Source organism: Cherax quadricarinatus, chromosome 72, assembly GCF_038502225.1.
Source record: "Cherax quadricarinatus isolate ZL_2023a chromosome 72, ASM3850222v1, whole genome shotgun sequence".
Lineage (NCBI taxonomy): Eukaryota > Metazoa > Arthropoda > Malacostraca > Decapoda > Parastacidae > Cherax > Cherax quadricarinatus.
The window spans coordinates 2,270,637-2,293,174 of record NC_091363.1 but is presented as its reverse complement, the minus strand read 5'-3'; the positions used below and the strand labels follow the sequence as shown (position 1 = coordinate 2,293,174).

The window sequence follows — 22,538 nt, the reverse complement described above, 5'->3', positions numbered from 1 at the left end:
CACATTAATTGTAACATTATTGGGTATTCCTAACACATTAATTATAACATTATTGGGTATTCCTAACACAGTAATTCTAACATTATTGGGTATTTCTAACACAGTAATTCTAACATTATTGGGTATTCCTAACACATTAATTGTAACATTATTGGGTATTCCTAACACAGTAATTCTAACATTATTGGGTATTTCTAACACAGTAATTCTAACATTATTGGGTATTCCTAACACATTAATTATAACATTATTGGGTATTCCTAACACAGTAATTCTAACATTATTGGGTATTTCTAACACAGTAATTCTAACATTATTGGGTATTCCTAACACATTAATTATAACATTATTGGGTATTCCTAACACAGTAATTCTAACATTATTGGGTATTTCTAACACAGTAATTCTAACATTATTGGGTATTCCTAACACATTAATTGTAACATTATTGGGTATTCCTAACACAGTAATTAAAAAAGTATCTTAGTTTATCATTAAATAATTAACTTGAAATAGTTTTTGTCTCATTATGCCATCGTTATTGTGAGTTTTTTTTTTAGTGTATAAAAGTCACTTTTATTATTATTAAACATATTATATTTAAAAATAATATATTATATTTTACACATGTGGATTTCTTACTATGGCTACTACAGGTGTCTTTCATTACAGGTAAACCTGGCACACACCTGCTATTGATTAAATACCACTTGTCCATAATTTGCATTTAGTTTGAGCATCATCTATGTGTCTCCCAAACTACCAGAATTACTTGTGACTCAGGCTTGGTTACAAGTACTTCTGGCAGTTTGGGAGACACACAGATGATGATAAAACTAAATGCAGATTATGTGGTCAGGCATATGGTCACTCTCTTGAACACTATGTGCTTAATTGTCCACTTATTGAGGAATACAGAGACAGACAGTATAATAACCTATGTGACATGTCAAGATATCTTATTAATGAAAATAAGATACCAGATATAGTAAGCAAATTTCCTAAATTTCCTTGTAACAGATAAGTGAACTGTAGATATGTAGATATAAATCCAAATGTACACCTGTTAACCCTACTGGGCCTAGGAACTAGGCCCCAGTAGGGTGTATATTTGGGGCCTAGTTCCTAGGAATTTTGTGTATCCATATACTCTTGCGCTACCGTCCACAGGATAGATGTGGGGTGCACAATAAACTAGCCACTTCGGTGGCAAAATCTAATCTTCGTGGTTGCAATAATATAAAATACTGCTTGTGGAGGCTAGTACACGGAACCGGGAGTAAAATGAAATTAGCTCAGAGGAACCCACACCCCTGTATGTCCTCGAATCAAGGTAAAACACCTAGCTCTGCTGGGTGCTTGATTTTTGTAGGATTTGGTGGTCCTGTGAGTTAGAGCGTCATGTGAAGCTTTCCTGAACCACCTCCAGCATCTTGGCTTTCAACGTCTCTAGTCCCTCATGTGGCTCCAGATGTTCCTAGTCTATCTCCGTGTGGTTGAAATCCCCCATGATGAGTAGCTTTGCTTTGCTTTGCTTATGTGGGCCATTCTGGCCGCCTCGGCTAGCGTGGCCACTATCACTCTGTTACTCTCATCATATTTTTGTCTTGGTCTCCTACTGTTCGGTGGTGGGTTGTATATCACTGCTATCCTCACTTCTGGACCACCGGTTAGAAGTGTCCCTACTATGTAGTCATTCACTTCATCTCTGACTGGTCCTTCCATCTCAAAACTCCATTAGTTTTTGATGAATAGTGCAATTCTTCCTCCCCCCCCCTTTTGTGTGTATCTTTATGTATATGTATATCAATGGGGAAGCCCATATATTCACTAATATACAGTATATATTTCAGTTTAGCAAAATGAAGGTGTCGAGTTCTCAGTGTGCCATGATGGTAGCCGCTGTGGTCACCAGTGTCTTCATCTTCTTCAGGTGATTAATATTGTTATAGTTAGGGAGTATTCCACGGAGAAGTGAAAAAGAATTCTTCATAAGCCATGCGTGTCATAAGTGGTGACTAAAATCCTGAGAGCAAAGGGCTAGTAACCCCTTCTCAGTTTGATCCTTATTCTCTAACTTGTGAACCAAGCTTGCTATCCAATTCGATACAGTGGCGTCGAGAGACCCACAGGGACTTAGCGTTTGTTTGTTAAGGCAATAATTATAGCGTGTCAAAATTGTTTTAAGATTAATTCATAATGGAAGAAATTGAATAAATACAACACCACTGTGATTGATAAATCCCCAGTGAAGGTAATGAAATCCCAGTATGAGTGGTAAAGTTACACTGGGTAATTCAACCCACTGTGGATAATTCAACCCACTGTGGATAATTCAATCCACTGTGGGTAATTCAACCCACTGTGGGTGACTAAATCTACTGTGGGTGAACCGTCGCAAATTTAAGGATTTCACTTTTACTTAAAATGTGTTTGTATGAAGAAAAGCTTAAGTACTGGCTACTGAGGAAAGTCTCTTACAGTTATGGGTACAGCAGAGGCTGGCTGATGCAGCGCTGTTCAAGTAATGGTGATCATTTTAGTGATCCTCATCCAGCTGATGCTCATAATCCTCCTGGCGCACCTAATCTTCCTGGTGCTGAGCGTCATGGTGCCTTCTACAACAACTCTGAAATAGCCACGGACGAAGAAGATTGGAGTAAGTATTATTATTATATTAATGGGAAAACGCTAAATCTATAAGGGGTCAAATAGCGTTTTGGAAATGGCATGTCAACTAGAGTTGAACGCAAAAAATGGAAGGGGAGCTCCGATTCCTTGGATAATTAGTCCTTCACCAGCATCAAAGCAACACTCGCCATATAATGTCTACGGACTACAGGCAAACTGGTTTGTAGGGCTACTGACAGCTTACATCCTATCGAGCTCTTTGAGGCCGGGCCGTATGATCAGTCTTTAAGGGCTCCATACGACGTAAGCTGCCAGTGACCCTATAACCCGAGCAAGAAGTCCAGCCTCAAACATCTGAATTGGTTGGTTAATTGAATTTAAGGCTTATTGACTATACTAAGAGTTTCTGAGACCGTATGTTACCAGTTCACCGCCAGTTAATTATACTTTTATCCCTGTTTTAGGGATACATTGAGAGATATATACCTCGGTGTGTGTAACCACAAGCAGCTGACACCTAAGGGTTCCTCTGAGCCTTAATTTTTAAGGCCGAAGTATTTTTCCAAGCTAAAACAGATAAAACCAGAATATTCATCTAAGATAAACTCTCTGTGACCTAAACGTTTCTCCGAATTAATCTGTTTTAGAGGAACATGGACACAAATTCATACACTTATTTTATTTTATTTATTTTATTAATTTGAACATGATACAGAGAAGTACAAAGGAATACAGTTATTAAAGTGTAACATGCCAAAGCCCCTTGTATGCAGAGCATTATGGGCAGGCTTAAAATTAACTTAAGATTAACTAAGCAATGATATATTCAGTAGTGAAAACATTACACAAATAACCCGCACATGTTATTTATGTAAAAGGATTATTGTAAACAGATAACAATTTAGCACAAATGAGCATTAGAAAGACAGGTCGTATGGTCATTTATTGTGTTGCTGAGCATTTGGTAGAATGGAGTATTCTGTTCGGTAATGTAATTAAAAAATAACAAAGTTTGATTGGGTCACAGGTTAGACATTTTTGAGATACAATAACGAGAAACATTTATGAGATACAATTATTCAGTATTTATTTAGTTGTGGGTGAGTAAGTGATTTTTGAGAAGAGACTTGAATTCATACACTCAGACCCTTTAATGAAAGAGTCCCAGGACCGAAACGATTTCAGTAAAGATGTCCCATGTGCTTTCATTCGAGCTGAAATATTCATCCAGCTTAAAACTTTTAGGTCAGGGTGATCCAATTACGGGCCCCTGGGCCACAAGTGGCTCATGGATTGATTTTTTTTTTGTGTGGCCCACGAGCACTCATATATATTAAAATTTCTTCCATACAAAAAAAACATTAAAGTATCTGGGACACTTGTGTCCCACGGGCCCGTAGTTGGACCACCCTGATTAGGTCATAAATATTCCTTTAGGTTAAAGAATCTTGATCTGAAACATCCCATCAAGCCAACATAATCTGCGAAAAAATCTTGATGTTAATTATCTTTGGCCTATATATACATTTCACAGGCTCGATATTTAAGGTTAAACCATCTATAGGCCAAAATTTTCGAGAAAATGTATATATATATATATCTTTTTTATTTTACAAGATAAACTTGAAAATGAGCACATGTTTTGTGTTTAGGTACGAAAAGATGTCCTCTGAAGCCGCTCAAGAATGTGGACGAACTCTTCAAGTATATTACCTCCTGCACACTCGCCTGCCAGAAGCCAGTGAGTTAAAAATAATAAATAAAATAAAATATTTGCCATGAAGATACATAGGTTGACAGATATTGCTTTACAATATCTGTCAACCTAGTTATGCACTACATTTCGATCCCAATATCTAGTAGTATAGCAAAGTATTGTCGAATTTAGACATGTCCTAGTGTTCAGGTGATGGTGGGAGGCAGTGTGCACCCTGACAATGGCTACTTCCTCGGGGAGAAGTGGGTGTGTATGAGCCATAAGTTCAACATCAAGTATGGCAAGTGTCTCGCCTATTCCTTCGGTATTTCCCGAGACTTCACCTTCGATGACGACATGGACAAGAGGTTCAACTGTAAGGTAGGTATAATGTTTGTCAGGAAACAGGATAAATGTTTCCTCACTCGGGTCTTAGTCATATGATGACCTACAGCTTGAGATTTTGGTCATCTGACCGAGACCTTTTCCTGGCTTATCCCTCTACCTCTTTAAAAGTTATAGTTATGATTATAACCATTAGGATTTAAGGGAATATAGGCCTAAATTTAACTCATATTTAGTTTCAATAACCAGTTATAAGATGATAGATAAAAAGGCTTCAGGAGTTACGTAAACACTTGTCAGTGGGATTTATAGTTTTTTAAGATGATAAATAATTGGGGAAAGTTATAAGTTGGATGGTAAACCCGGATTATCTTGTGGATTATATTGAAATTTAGACTAATGAACCTGAGACCTTGTTAAATTTGGAAACACAAACATATAGTTAAGCAACGTTGGACTGAAGGCCCCATCTCAGTGGACTACCCCTCAAGGGAGGTTCCTTGATGCTGGTGAGGGGCTCTTGATCTAGGGAATTGGATCTGTGCTCCAGTTCCTTGAATTAAGCCTGAATACCTTCCATCCCCCCCACTGGCGCTGTATAATCTTATGGGTTTAACGCTTCCCCATGATTATATAAATTCAGTGGACTTATTGATGTAATTTCTTCAGTATATTACAGTAAGAGTGATGCAGCATCCACTGGTGCCTGTCTCTCCTACCCTCACACTGGTGCCTGTCTCTCCTACCCTCACACTGGTGCCTGTCTCTCCTACCCTCACACTGGTGCCTGTCTCTCCTACCCTCACACTGGTGCCTGTCTCTCCTACCCTCACACTGGTGCCTGTCTCTCCTACCCTCACACTGGTGCCTGTCTCTCCTACCCTCACACTGGTGCCTGTCTCTCCTACCCTCACACTGGTGCCTGTCTCTCCTACCCTCACACTGGTGCCTGTCTCTCCTACCCTCACACTGGTGCCTGTCTCTTTTACCCTCACACTGGTGCCTATCTCTCCTACCCTCACACTGGTGCCTGTCTCTCCTACCCTCACACTGGTGCCTGTCTCTCCTACCCTCACACTGGTGCCTGTCTCTCCTACCCTCACACTTTTGCCTGTCTCTCCTACCCTCACACTGGTGCCTGTCTCTCCTACCCTCACACTGGTGCCTGTCTCTCCTACCCTCACATTGGTGCCTGTCTCTCCTACCCTCACACTGGTGCCTATCTCTCCTACCCTCACACTGGTGCCTGTCTCTCCTACTCTCACACTGGTGCCTGTCTCTCCTACCCTCACACTGGTGTCTGTCTCTCCTACCCTCACACTGGTGCCTGTCTCTCCTACCCTCACACTGGTGCCTGTCTCTCCTACCCTCACACTGGTGCCTGTCTCTCCTACCCTCACACTGGTGCCTGTCTCTCCTACCCTCACACTGGTGCCTGTCTCTCCTACCCTCACATTGGTGCCTGTCTCTCCTACCCTCACACTGGTGCCTGTCTCTCCTACCCTCACACTGATGCCTGTCTCTCCTACCCTCACACTGGTGCCTGTCTCTCCTACCCTCACACTGATGCCTGTCTCTCCTACCCTCACACTGATGCCTGTCTCTCCTACCCTCACACTGGTGCCTGTCTCTCCTACCCTCACACTGGTGCCTGTCTCTCCTACCCTCACACTGGTGCCTGTCTCTCCTACCCTCACACTGGTGCCTGTCTCTCCTACCCTCACACTGGTGCCTGTCTCTCCTACCCTCACACTGGTGCCTGTCTCTCCTACCCTCACACTGGTGCCTGTCTCTCCTACCCTCACACAGGTGACAGCCTTTGACCACACCATCAACCTCGAGACTCACAATCGTTCAGAAAACATCCAGTTTTTCAACCTGGGCATCTCTAACATCACTCACACACACAATAACATCATCAGGGTAAGTTTAATTATTTAATTGTTCAATGATCAACGATGTGATTTCTACCCGCTTGAATTATTATTATTATTGTTATTATTATTATTATTATTATTATTATTATTATTATTATTATTATTATTATTATTATTATTGTGTGTGTGCCTCCACAATAATACATTCATTATACAACTGGAAGTTATATCATTAACAACAAATAGTGAAACAGGAAATAATGGAGAACTTAGGGTATTTTATAAGAGACGTTTCGCCCACTGGAAGCTTTGTTAATCTGACTGGATAAATAAAAATCCTGGTAAGCAAATCTATAAATAAAGTGGTATATAATATACGTCTCTGTATCTCACGTTCCATTTACTGCTATGGTTATTATTATATATTTTTTTAAATTCACGTAACTTCAAGTGGTATATCGATGAAGACGAAGTCAGTAATAATTAACTGCCCCTCTCACGTTGAAAATTTGAAGCCGATTGGTTGAGGCATTCTTGAGTTATGAGCGAAATAAAATGGAAAAGTTGGAGGAAGAAAAATTATTATTATTAAAGATTCGCGGGTATTCTCCCGGCCCGGGCCTTGTCCAAGTGGTGGCCCGGGCCTTGTCCAAGTGGTGGCCCGGCCTTGTCCAAGTGGTGGCCCGGGCCTTGTCCAAGTGGTGGCCCGGCCTTGTCCAAGTGGTGGCCCGGGCCTTGTCCAAGTGGTGGCCTGGGCCTTGTCCAAGTGGTGGCCCGGCCTTGTCCAAGTGGTGGCCCGGGCCTTGTCCAAGTGGTGGCCCGGCCTTGTCCAAGTGGTGGCCCGGCCTTGGCTCCCTCTTTAGGGAGTGTCTGAGACCTAAGTCTCCCATGGGAGGAGGCACAAGTACCTCCTCATCTTTGGGACCAACTGTCCCCAGGCCTAGCCACAAGCTAGGCCTCTCTGGTCTGCCATCCCCGCCCCAAGGGGGCTAATAGGAATAGCAGTCTTGTGAGCTGCAAGCTCGGGCTCAGGCACCTACCCTACCCTAGAAGGGCTGGGCATGGTGTCGATCGAGAAAAAAAAAAAGGCAACCTGTTAGGGTCCCTCTTCGGGAATCATTAATAACTCTCCTATTTATCTATATTAATTAACTATATAGTTCACATCTTTATGCTGAAATATATTGTAGTATCAAGCCTAATTTTCACTGATAACATTTAGAACAATGAAAACAAAATTTTGCAACGTATAGAGAATAATTCGACACACCTAGTGATGAATATTGATAATATAATAAATAATAAAATCCCGTATGTGAATTTTGGGAGAGTGAGTCAGGGGTAACTTGTGAAGATGTGACGCACCTCTGAGAACTCGTATTTTCTTCAGTTGGATCGCTATGTGAACATTCTGAAGATAATGGGTCATGAGGCGACAGTCATCGACTACCTGAAGGCGGACGTGGAAGGCTCAGAGATCCCCATGTTGACAGACATCATTAACAACACCCCAAATCTACTTAAGAATGTCAAGCAGATCGGTGTAGAGGTGCATCTGGAAAGTGAGTCTAATATACACACACTCTGGGTTACTGTAATATCTTATTGTGTACCCAATTACCATCCTGTGAGCGGTGGCAACCCCATAACCATCCTGTGGGTGGTAGCCACTCCATAACCATCCTCTGAGTGGTAGCCACCCCATAACCATCCTCTGAGTGGTAGCCACCCCATAACCATCCTGTGGGCGGTAGCCACCCCATAACCATCCTGTGGGTGGTAGCCACCCCATAGCCATCCTGTGGACGGTAGCCACCCCATAACCATCCTGTGGGCTGAAGTCAACCCATAACAGAGGCACATCAAATGGGTCCAGGGACTGGGCCCCAAAATTTTGATATCAATAAACATAGACCTGATTCAGTAGGAATTTGGTTGGTTAATGGAGTTTAAAACCCCATTAACCATTAATTTTGTATGTCACCTGTTTACCACCAGTGAAAAATATATTAATTTCAAAAATGAGAATTAAAGTACTCTCAGAATGTATAATATACACTGATAAACATATACTTCTGTGTGTATGTCTTGTGTAAGAATTTACTTGAAGGAAAAAGTTTTGTAGGTTACAAACTACAAAAAAACTTTCATTATATTTTTATTTAACATTATCAACTTTTTATTCTTTTATTCCGTTATTATTCTTAAAAAGAGTAAGACCTCCTGAGTAGGTGGTGGCCTATATTTTCACCCAGCTTGAGAAAATATTATTAACCATGAAGTTAACATGGCTAAGATTCCCTTTATCTGCAGGAAAGCTGTACGGAGAGTACTGGAAGATTTTCCAGCAGCTGGAATGTTATGGGTTCCAGTTGTGGTTCAGTGAGATGAATCCTGTTAGAAAATTGTTCTTCAAGGTGAAGGGCAAAATCCGTTCCTGCTGTTACGAGATGGTCTGGGCCCGTGACCGCCAGTGGTAGACCACAACAGTGCCTTCTGATACTACGGGATGGTCTGGGACCGTGACCACCAGTGGTGAACCACAACAGTGCCTTCTGATACTACGAGATGGTCTGGGACTGTGACCACCAGTGGTGAACCACAACAGTGCCTTCTGATACTACGAGATGGTCTGGGACTGTGACCACCAGTGGTGAACCACAACAGTGCCTCGTGAAAAATCACATTCACCATCACTTTCTTTTCAGCTACATTCTCAGAGGATACAAAGACCACTACCACTAATGACCTACAGAACTTCATGCGACATTTTCACCCAGTGTTATATACTAGTATACTGTAACCTACTGCAGCATACCTTTAGTTAGTTTAATATGTTTATTATGCATCTCATACCCATCCTGTGGGCGGTATTCAAAAGATTACAGAGGTACATAATGGGTCCAGGGACTGGACCTCAAAGTTTTGATAGCTGAGCAAGTTACAGAGGTAATGAATTCACAATTTACAAAGGTAATGAACTCCAGGTAGGTCTAGTCACAATCATGACAAGTTACAAAGGTATTTACAGATTACAGGGGTACACAATGGGTCCAGAGACCGGGCTCCAAAGTTTTATACTACTCACAGACACACTTTTGAGGTCAATGTTATCAAGAGTAAACTTTCCCAAGGCAGGAAGTGGTGTGTCAGTAATTAGTTGTTATTAAATAAGCTTCGTTTAAATGGCTTCTTCTTAGATACTGTTTAACGTAAATTACCCATGTTGCAATATAATAACTTTAGCCATTTCTACTCGTGTACATTTGTTTTTTTAAGAATCCATTGCTAGGTAGGCTAGGAAGAGTAACATCACTTTTCATAGAATTTACTGAAACTCACGTGCAGTAACTTTTATTTACTTATGTCATAAATTTTAATTAAAACTTAATTTTGACTGTCACTGATCTTTTTGTATTACTGTTATTTGTATTATTTCAGATCCTTACTAGATTATATATAAACCTTAACCATACTTCAGGTATGTCCTTACCATACTTCAGGTATGTCCGCACCATACTTCAGGTATGTCCGCACCATACTTCAGGTATGTCTGCACCATACTTCAGGTTTGTCCTTACTATACTTCAGGTATGTCCGCACCATACTTCAGGTATGTCCTTACCATACTTCAGGTATGTCCTTACCATACTTCAGGTATGTCCTCACCATACTTCAGGTATGTCCTCACCATACTTCAGGTATGTCCTTACCATACTTCAGGTATGTCCGCACCATACTTCAGGTATGTCCTCACCATACTTCAGGTATGTCCTTACCATACTTCAGGTATGTCCTCACCATACTTCAGGTATGTCCTCACCATACTTCAGGTATGTCCTTACCATACTTCAGGTATGTCCTCACCATACTTCAGGTATGTCCTTACCATACTTCAGGTATGTCCTCACCATACTTCAGGTATGTCCTTACCATACTTCAGGTATGTCCTCACCATACTTCAGGTTTGTCCTCACCATACTTCAGGTTTGTCCTCACCATACTTCAGGTATGTCCTCACCATACTTCAGGTTTGTCCTCACCATACTTCAGGTATGTCCTCACCATACTTCAGGTATGTCCTTACCATACTTCAGGTATGTCCTCACCATACTTCAGGTATGTCCTCACCATACTTCAGGTATGTCCTCACCATACTTCAGGTATGTCCTCACCATACTTCAGGTATGTCCGCACCATACTTCAGGTATGTCCTCACCATACTTCAGGTATGTCCTCACCATACTTCAGGTTTGTCCTCACCATACTTCAGGTTTGTCCTCACCATACTTCAGGTATGTCCTCACCATACTTCAGGTATGTCCTTACCATACTTCAGGTATGTCCTCACCATACTTCAGGTATGTCCTCACCATACTTCAGGTATGTCCTCACCATACTTCAGGTATGTCCTCACCATACTTCAGGTATGTCCTTACCATACTTCAGGTATGTCCGCACCATACTTCAGGTATGTCCTCACCATACTTCAGGTATGTCCTCACCATACTTCAGGTATGTCCTTACCATACTTCAGGTATGTCCTCACCATACTTCAGGTATGTCCTTACCATACTTCAGGTATGTCCTCACCATACTTCAGGTATGTCCTTACCATACTTCAGGTATGTCCTCACCATACTTCAGGTATGTCCTCACCATACTTCAGGTATGTCCTCACCATACTTCAGGTATGTCCTTACCATACTTCAGGTATGTCCTCACCATACTTCAGGTATGTCCTCACCATACTTCAGGTATGTCCTCACCATACTTCAGGTATGTCCTCACCATACTTCAGGTATGTCCTTACCATACTTCAGGTATGTCCGCACCATACTTCAGGTATGTCCTCACCATACTTCAGGTATGTCCTCACCATACTTCAGGTATGTCCTCACCATACTTCAGGTTTGTCCTCACCATACTTCAGGTATGTTGTCACCATACTTCAGGTATGTCCTCACCATACTTCAGGTATGTCCTCACCATACTTCAGGTATGTCCTCACCATACTTCAGGTATGTCCTCACCATACTTCAGGTTTGTCCTCACCATACTTCAGGTATGTCCTCACCATACTTCAGGTTTGTCCTCACCATACTTCAGGTATGTCCTCACCATACTTCAGGTATGTCCTCACCATACTTCAGGTTTGTCCTCACCATACTTCAGGTATGTCTTCACCATACTTCAGGTTTGTCCTCACCATACTTCAGGTATGTTGTCACCATACTTCAGGTATGTCCTCACCATACTTCAGGTATGTCCTCACCATACTTCAGGTATGTCCTCACCATACTTCAGGTATGTCCTCACCATACTTCAGGTTTGTCCTCACCATACTTCAGGTATGTCCTCACCATACTTCAGGTTTGTCCTCACCATACTTCAGGTTTGTCCTCACCATACTTCAGGTATGTCCTCACCATACTTCAGGTATGTCCTCACCATACTTCAGGTATGTCCTCACCATACTTCAGGTTTGTCCTCACCATACTTCAGGTTTGTCCTCACCATACTTCAGGTATGTCCTCACCATACTTCAGGTTTGTCCTCACCATACTTCAGGTTTGTCCTCACCATACTTCAGGTATGTCCTCACCATACTTCAGGTTTGTCCTCACCATACTTCAGGTATGTCCGCACCATACTTCAGGTTTGTCCTCACCATACTTCAGGTTTGTCCTCACCATACTTCAGGTATGTCCTCACCATACTTCAGGTATGTCCTCACCATACTTCAGGTATGTCCTCACCATACTTCAGGTATGTCCTCACCATACTTCAGGTATGTCCTTACCATACTTCAGGTATGTCCTCACCATACTTCAGGTATGTCCTCACCATACTTCAGGTATGTCCTCACCATACTTCAGGTATGTCCTCACCATACTTCAGGTATGTCCTCACCATACTTCAGGTATGTCCTTACCATACTTCAGGTATGTCCGCACCATACTTCAGGTATGTCCTCACCATACTTCAGGTATGTCCTCACCATACTTCAGGTATGTCCTTACCATACTTCAGGTATGTCCTCACCATACTTCAGGTTTGTCCTCACCATACTTCAGGTATGTCCTCACCATACTTCAGGTATGTCCTTACCATACTTCAGGTATGTCCTCACCATACTTCAGGTATGTCCTCACCATACTTCAGGTATGTCCTCACCATACTTCAGGTATGTCCTCACCATACTTCAGGTATGTCCTTACCATACTTCAGGTATGTCCGCACCATACTTCAGGTATGTCCTCACCATACTTCAGGTATGTCCTCACCATACTTCAGGTATGTCCTTACCATACTTCAGGTATGTCCTCACCATACTTCAGGTATGTCCTTACCATACTTCAGGTATGTCCTCACCATACTTCAGGTATGTCCTTACCATACTTCAGGTATGTCCTCACCATACTTCAGGTATGTCCTCACCATACTTCAGGTATGTCCTCACCATACTTCAGGTATGTCCTTACCATACTTCAGGTATGTCCTCACCATACTTCAGGTTTGTCCTCACCATACTTCAGGAATGTCCTCACCATACTTCAGGTATGTCCTCACCATACTTCAGGTATGTCCTTACCATACACCTCCTACTACTTATGTGTCTCTCAACATAGCACATGCTTCAGTATGTTTCTCCTCAGCCTATATTCTCTGTGTATGTCTCTCTCTCACTATACTTAGGTTTGTCTCGCCTATATACTTACAGGTATGTCTCACTATACTTTGTGCTAAGGCTTTCTATGTCTTCACCATATTTTATATGTAAAGGCTTTGTCTCTTCTCACTATATTTAGGTGGCAGCTCCTACTATACTTGGTGTCTCTCCCTCCCCCCTACGATATATTGTGTATGTTCCTTCCTTCACTATATTTCTTGTGTTTGTTCACTATACTTGTGTTTGTCTCTTACTATATTTGTGTAAGGCAAGGTCTCCCTCACTATGCATTGTAAGGTGTTTGTCCCTCCTCTTCTACCACATTTCTGTGTTTAACTCTCCCCTCCCTCCCCTTCACGCTTGTGGTGCAAGGCAAGTGTCTCCCTTCCCAACTCACTATACTTCAGGTTTATGTCCTCTCTCCCTCTACTATATCACTCTCTCTGTGTACAAGTCTACAGTATCTATACTTCTGTGTTTGTCCTCTCTTCACTATACTTCTTCAGGTTTATATATATCTCAATACCATACTTGTATATTCACCATACTTCAGGTATGTCCTCACCATACTTCAGGTATGTCCTCACCATACTTCAGGTATGTCCTCACCATACTTCAGGTATGTCCTTACCATACTTCAGGTATGTCCTCACCATACTTCAGGTATGTCCTCACCATACTTCAGGTATGTCCTCACCATACTTCAGGTATGTCCTCACCATACTTCAGGTATGTCCTCACCATACTTCAGGTATGTCCTCACCATACTTCAGGTATGTCCTTACCATACTTCAGGTATGTCCTCACCATACTTCAGGTATGTCCTCACCATACTTCAGGTATGTCCTCACCATACTTCAGGTATGTCCTTACCATACTTCAGGTATGTCCTCACCATACTTCAGGTATGTCCTCACCATACTTCAGGTATGTCCTCACCATACTTCAGGTATGTCCTTACCATACTTCAGGTATGTCCTCACCATACTTCAGGTATGTCCTCACCATACTTCAGGTATGTCCTCACCATACTTCAGGTATGTCCTCACCATACTTCAGGTATGTCCTTACCATACTTCAGGTATGTCCGCACCATACTTCAGGTATGTCCTCACCATACTTCAGGTATGTCCTCACCATACTTCAGGTATGTTCTCACCATACTTCAGGTTTGTCCTCACCATACTTCAGGTATGTTGTCACCATACTTCAGGTATGTCCTCACCATACTTCAGGTATGTCCTCACCATACTTCAGGTATGTCCTCACCATACTTCAGGTATGTCCTCACCATACTTCAGGTTTGTCCTCACCATACTTTAGGTATGTCCTTACCATACTTCAGGTATGTCCGCACCATACTTTAGGTATGTCCTTACCATACTTCAGGTATGTCCTCACCATACTTCAGGTATGTCCTTACCATACTTCAGGTATGTCCTTACCATACTTCAGGTATGTCCTTACCATACTTCAGGTATGTCCGCACCATACTTTAGGTATGTCCTTACCATACTTCAGGTATGTCCTTACCATACTTCAGGTATGTCCGCACCATACTTTAGGTATGTCCTTACCATACTTCAGGTTTGTCCGCACCATACTTTAGGTATGTCCTTACCATACTTCAGGTATGTCCGCACCATACTTTAGGTATGTCCTTACCATACTTCAGGTATGTCCTCACCATACTTCAGGTATGTCCTTACCATACTTCAGGTATGTCCTTACCATACTTCAGGTATGTCCTTACCATACTTCAGGTATGTCCGCACCATACTTTAGGTATGTACTTACCATACTTCAGGTATGTCCTTACCATACTTCAGGTATGTCCGCACCATACTTTAGGTATGTCCTTACCATACTTCAGGTTTGTCCACACCTTACTTTAGGTATGTCCTTACCATACTTCAGGTATGTCCGCACCATACTTTAGGTATGTCCTTACCATACTTCAGGTATGTCCTCACCATACTTTAGGTATGTCCTCACCATACTTCAGGTATGTCCTCACCATACTTCAGGTATGTCCTCACCATACTTTAGGTATGTCCTCACCATACTTCAGGTATGTCCTCACCATACTTCAGGTATGTCCTCACCATACTTTAGGTATGTCCTTACCATACTTCAGGTATGTCCTCACCATACTTCAGGTATGTCCTTACCATACTTCAGGTATGTCCTCACCATACTTCAGGTATGTCCTTACCATACTTCAGGTATGTCCTTACCATACTTCAGGTATGTCCTCACCATACTTCAGGTATGTCCTTACCATACTTCAGGCATGTCCTCACCATACTTCAGGTATGTCCTCACCATACTTCAGGTATGTCCTCACCATGCTTCAGGTATGTCCTCACCATACTTCAGGTATGTCCTCACCATACTTCAGGTATGTCCTCACCATACTTCAGGAATGTCCTTACCATACTTCAGGTATGTCCTCACCATACTTCAGGTATGTCCTCACCATACTTCAGGTATGTCCTCACCATACTTCAGGTATGTCCTTACCATACTTCAGGTATGTCCTCACCATACTTCAGGTATGTCCTCACCATACTTCAGGTATGTCCTCACCATACTTCAGGTATGTCCTTACCATACTTCAGGTATGTCCTCACCATACTTCAGGTATGTCCTCACCATACTTCAGGTATGTCCTCACCATACTTCAGGTATGTCCTCACCATACTTCAGGTATGTCCTTACCATACTTCAGGTATGTCCGCACCATACTTCAGGTATGTCCTCACCATACTTCAGGTATGTCCTCACCATACTTCAGGTATGTCCTCACCATACTTCAGGTTTGTCCTCACCATACTTCAGGTATGTTGTCACCATACTTCAGGTATGTCCTCACCATACTTCAGGTATGTCCTCACCATACTTCAGGTATGTCCTCACCATACTTCAGGTATGTCCTCACCATACTTCAGGTTTGTCCTCACCATACTTCAGGTATGTCCTCACCATACTTCAGGTATGTCCTCACCATACTTCAGGTATGTCCTCACCATACTTCAGGTATGTCCTCACCATACTTCAGGTTTGTCCTCACCATACTTCAGGTATGTCCTCACCATACTTCAGGTTTGTCCTCACCATACTTCAGGTTTGTCCTCACCATACTTCAGGTATGTCCTCACCATACTTCAGGTATGTCCTCACCATACTTCAGGTATGTCCTCACCATACTTCAGGTTTGTCCTCACCATACTTCAGGTATGTTGTCACCATACTTCAGGTATGTCCTCACCATACTTCAGGTATGTCCTCACCATACTTCAGGTATGTCCTCACCATACTTCAGGTTTGTCCTCACCATACTTCACGTATGTTGTCACCATACTTCAGGTATGTCCTCACCATACTTCAGGTATGTCCTCACCATACTTCAGGTATGTCCTCACCATACTTCAGGTATGTCCTCACCATACTTCAGGTTTGTCCTCACCATACTTCAGGTATGTCCTCACCATACTTCAGGTTTGTCCTCACCATACTTCAGGTATGTCCTCACCATACTTCAGGTATGTCCTCACCATACTTCAGGTTTGTCCTCACCATACTTCAGGTATGTCCTCACCATACTTCAGGTTTGTCCTCACCATACTTCAGGTATGTTGTCACCATACTTCAGGTATGTCCTCACCATACTTCAGGTATGTCCTCACCATACTTCAGGTATGTCCTCACCATACTTCAGGTATGTCCTCACCATACTTCAGGTTTGTCCTCACCATACTTCAGGTATGTCCTCACCATACTTCAGGTTTGTCCTCACCATACTTCAGGTTTGTCCTCACCATACTTCAGGTATGTCCTCACCATACTTCAGGTATGTCCTCACCATACTTCAGGTATGTCCTCACCATACTTCAGGTTTGTCCTCACCATACTTCAGGTTTGTCCTCACCATACTTCAGGTATGTCCTCACCATACTTCAGGTTTGTCCTCACCATACTTCAGGTTTGTCCTCACCATACTTCAGGTATGTCCTCACCATACTTCGGGTTTGTCCTCACCATACTTCAGGTATGTCCTTACCATACTTCAGGTATGTCCTCACCATACTTCAGGTATGTCCTCACCATACTTCAGGTATGTCCTCACCATACTTCAGGTATGTCCTCACCATACTTCAGGTATGTCCTTACCATACTTCAGGTATGTCCTTACCATACTTCAGGTATGTCCTCACCATACTTCAGGTATGTCCTCACCATACTTCAGGTATGTCCTCACCATACTTCAGGTATGTCCTTACCATACTTCAGGTATGTCCTTACCATACTTCAGGTATGTCCTTACCATACTTCAGGTATGTCCTCACCATACTTCAGGTATGTCCTTACCATACTTCAGGTATGTCCTCACCATACTTCAGGTATGTCCTTACCATACTTCAGGTATGTCCTCACCATACTTCAGGTATGTCCTCACCATACTTCAGGTATGTCCTCACCATACTTCAGGTATGTCCTCACCATACTTCAGGTATGTCCTCACCATACTTCAGGTATGTTCTCACCATACTTCAGGTATGTCCTCACCATACTTCAGGTTTGTCCTCACCATACTTTAGGTATGTCCTTACCATACTTCAGGTATGTCCGCACCATACTTTAGGTATGTCCTTACCATACTTCAGGTATGTCCTCACCATACTTCAGGTATGTCCTTACCATACTTCAGGTATGTCCTTACCATACTTCAGGTATGTCCTTACCATACTTCAGGTATGTCCGCACCATACTTTAGGTATGTCCTTACCATACTTCAGGTATGTCCTTACCATACTTCAGGTATGTCCGCACCATACTTTAGGTATGTCCTTACCATACTTCAGGTTTGTCCGCACCATACTTTAGGTATGTCCTTACCATACTTCAGGTATGTCCGCACCATACTTTAGGTATGTCCTTACCATACTTCAGGTATGTCCTCACCATACTTCAGGTATGTCCTTACCATACTTCAGGTATGTCCGCACCATACTTTAGGTATGTACTTACCATACTTCAGGTATGTCCTTACCATACTTCAGGTATGTCCGCACCATACTTTAGGTATGTCCTTACCATACTTCAGGTTTGTCCACACCATACTTTAGGTATGTCCTTACCATACTTCAGGTATGTCCGCACCATACTTTAGGTATGTCCTTACCATACTTCAGGTATGTCCTCACCATACTTTAGGTATGTCCTCACCATACTTCAGGTATGTCCTCACCATACTTCAGGTATGTCCTCACCATACTTTAGGTATGTCCTCACCATACTTCAGGTATGTCCTCACCATACTTCAGGTATGTCCTCACCATACTTTAGGTATGTCCTTACCATACTTCAGGTATGTCCTCACCATACTTCAGGTATGTCCTTACCATACTTCAGGTATGTCCTCACCATACTTCAGGTATGTCCTTACCATACTTCAGGTATGTCCTTACCATACTTCAGGTATGTCCTCACCATACTTCAGGTATGTCCTTACCATACTTCAGGTATGTCCTCACCATACTTTAGGTATGTCCTCACCATACTTCAGGTATGTCCTCACCATACTTCAGGTATGTCCTCACCATACTTCAGGTATGTCCTTACCATACTTCAGGTATGTCCTCACCATACTTCAGGTATGTCCTCACCATACTTCAGGTATGTCCTCACCATACTTCAGGTATGTCCTTACCATACTTCAGGTATGTCCTCACCATACTTCAGGTATGTCCTCACCATACTTCAGGTATGTCCTCACCATACTTCAGGTATGTCCTCACCATACTTCAGGTATGTCCTCACCATACTTCATGTATGTTCTCACCATACTTCAGGTATGTCCTCACCATACTTCAGGTTTGTCCTCACCATACTTCAGGTATGTCCTTACCATACTTCAGGTATGTCCGCACCATACTTTAGGTATGTCCTTACCATACTTCAGGTATGTCCTCACCATACTTCAGGTATGTCCTTACCATACTTCAGGTATGTCCTTACCATACTTCAGGTATGTCCTTACCATACTTCAGGTATGTCCGCACCATACTTTAGGTATGTCCTTACCATACTTCAGGTATGTCCTTACCATACTTCAGGTATGTCCGCACCATACTTTAGGTATGTCCTTACCATACTTCAGGTTTGTCCGCACCATACTTTAGGTATGTCCTTACCATACTTCAGGTATGTCCGCACCATACTTTAGGTATGTCCTTACCATACTTCAGGTATGTCCTCACCATACTTCAGGTATGTCCTTACCATACTTCAGGTATGTCCGCACCATACTTTAGGTATGTACTTACCATACTTCAGGTATGTCCTTACCATACTTCAGGTATGTCCGCACCATACTTTAGGTATGTCCTTACCATACTTCAGGTTTGTCCACACCATACTTTAGGTATGTCCTTACCATACTTCAGGTATGTCCGCACCATACTTTAGGTATGTCCTTACCATACTTCAGGTATGTCCTCACCATACTTTAGGTATGTCCTCACCATACTTCAGGTATGTCCTCACCATACTTCAGGTATGTCCTCACCATACTTTAGGTATGTCCTCACCATACTTCAGGTATGTCCTCACCATACTTCAGGTATGTCCTCACCATACTTTAGGTATGTCCTTACCATACTTCAGGTATGTCCTCACCATACTTCAGGTATGTCCTTACCATACTTCAGGTATGTCCTCACCATACTTCAGGTATGTCCTTACCATACTTCAGGTATGTCCTTACCATACTTCAGGTATGTCCTCACCATACTTCAGGTATGTCCTTACCATACTTCAGGCATGTCCTCACCATACTTCAGGTATGTCCTCACCATACTTCAGGTATGTCCTCACCATGCTTCAGGTATGTCCTCACCATACTTCAGGTATGTCCTCACCATACTTCAGGTATGTCCTCACCATACTTCAGGAATGTCCTTACCATACTTCAGGTATGTCCTCACCATACTTCAGGTATGTCCTCACCATACTTCAGGTATGTCCTCACCATACTTCAGGTATGTCCTTACCATACTTCAGGTATGTCCTCACCATACTTCAGGTATGTCCTCACCATACTTCAGGTATGTCCTCACCATACTTCAGGTATGTCCTTACCATACTTCAGGTATGTCCTCACCATACTTCAGGTATGTCCTCACCATACTTCAGGTATGTCCTCACCATACTTCAGGTATGTCCTCACCATACTTCAGGTATGTCCTTACCATACTTCAGGTATGTCCGCACCATACTTCAGGTATGTCCTCACCATACTTCAGGTATGTCCTCACCATACTTCAGGTATGTCCTCACCATACTTCAGGTTTGTCCTCACCATACTTCAGGTATGTTGTCACCATACTTCAGGTATGTCCTCACCATACTTCAGGTATGTCCTCACCATACTTCAGGTATGTCCTCACCATACTTCAGGTATGTCCTCACCATACTTCAGGTTTGTCCTCACCATACTTCAGGTATGTCCTCACCATACTTCAGGTATGTCCTCACCATACTTCAGGTATGTCCTCACCATACTTCAGGTATGTCCTCACCATACTTCAGGTTTGTCCTCACCATACTTCAGGTATGTCCTCACCATACTTCAGGTTTGTCCTCACCATACTTCAGGTTTGTCCTCACCATACTTCAGGTATGTCCTCACCATACTTCAGGTATGTCCTCACCATACTTCAGGTATGTCCTCACCATACTTCAGGTTTGTCCTCACCATACTTCAGGTATGTTGTCACCATACTTCAGGTATGTCCTCACCATACTTCAGGTATGTCCTCACCATACTTCAGGTATGTCCTCACCATACTTCAGGTTTGTCCTCACCATACTTCAGGTATGTTGTCACCATACTTCAGGTATGTCCTCACCATACTTCAGGTATGTCCTCACCATACTTCAGGTATGTCCTCACCATACTTCAGGTATGTCCTCACCATACTTCAGGTTTGTCCTCACCATACTTCAGGTATGTCCTCACCATACTTCAGGTTTGTCCTCACCATACTTCAGGTATGTCCTCACCATACTTCAGGTATGTCCTCACCATACTTCAGGTTTGTCCTCACCATACTTCAGGTATGTCCTCACCATACTTCAGGTTTGTCCTCACCATACTTCAGGTATGTTGTCACCATACTTCAGGTATGTCCTCATCATACTTCAGGTATGTCCTCACCATACTTCAGGTATGTCCTCACCATACTTCAGGTATGTCCTCACCATACTTCAGGTTTGTCCTCACCATACTTCAGGTATGTCCTCACCATACTTCAGGTTTGTCCTCACCATACTTCAGGTTTGTCCTCACCATACTTCAGGTATGTCCTCACCATACTTCAGGTATGTCCTCACCATACTTCAGGTATGTCCTCACCATACTTCAGGTTTGTCCTCACCATACTTCAGGTTTGTCCTCACCATACTTCAGGTATGTCCTCACCATACTTCAGGTTTGTCCTCACCATACTTCAGGTTTGTCCTCACCATACTTCAGGTATGTCCTCACCATACTTCGGGTTTGTTCTCACCATACTTCAGGTATGTCCGCACCATACTTCAGGTATGTCCTCACCATACTTCAGGTTTGTCCTCACCATACTTCAGGTTTGTCCTCACCATACTTCAGGTATGTCCTCACCATACTTCAGGTATGTCCTCACCATACTTCAGGTATGTCCTCACCATACTTCAGGTATGTCCTCACCATACTTCAGGTATGTCCTTACCATACTTCAGGTATGTCCTCACCATACTTCAGGTATGTCCTCACCATACTTCAGGTATGTCCTCACCATACTTCAGGTATGTCCTCACCATACTTCAGGTATGTCCTCACCATACTTCATGTATGTTCTCACCATACTTCAGGTATGTCCTCACCATACTTCAGGTTTGTCCTCACCATACTTCAGGTATGTCCTTACCATACTTCAGGTATGTCCGCACCATACTTTAGGTATGTCCTTACCATACTTCAGGTATGTCCTCACCATACTTCAGGTATGTCCTTACCATACTTCAGGTATGTCCTTACCATACTTCAGGTATGTCCTTACCATACTTCAGGTATGTCCGCACCATACTTTAGGTATGTCCTTACCATACTTCAGGTATGTCCTTACCATACTTCAGGTATGTCCGCACCATACTTTAGGTATGTCCTTACCATACTTCAGGTTTGTCCGCACCATACTTTAGGTATGTCCTTACCATACTTCAGGTATGTCCGCACCATACTTTAGGTATGTCCTTACCATACTTCAGGTATGTC

At 42.7% G+C, this 22,538-nt stretch overlaps 2 protein-coding genes across 2 annotated transcripts; both read left to right on the top strand.

The window, feature by feature from the left end:
• Window positions 1–1,391: 1,391 nt before the first annotated feature.
• Window positions 1,392–4,381, top strand: LOC128701409 (uncharacterized). Its single transcript, XM_053795118.2, has 3 exons — window positions 1,392–1,933; window positions 2,484–2,659; window positions 4,284–4,381. Exons 1-3 carry the CDS (start codon window positions 1,794–1,796, stop codon window positions 4,379–4,381), a joined length of 414 nt encoding a protein of 137 aa, XP_053651093.2. The 5' UTR covers window positions 1,392–1,793.
• A 3,570-nt stretch (window positions 4,382–7,951) lies between these two features.
• Window positions 7,952–9,891, top strand: LOC128701408 (uncharacterized). Its single transcript, XM_053795117.2, has 2 exons — window positions 7,952–8,111; window positions 8,863–9,891. Exons 1-2 carry the CDS (start codon window positions 7,970–7,972, stop codon window positions 9,027–9,029), a joined length of 309 nt encoding a protein of 102 aa, XP_053651092.2. The 5' UTR covers window positions 7,952–7,969; the 3' UTR covers window positions 9,030–9,891.
• Window positions 9,892–22,538: the final 12,647 nt, after the last annotated feature.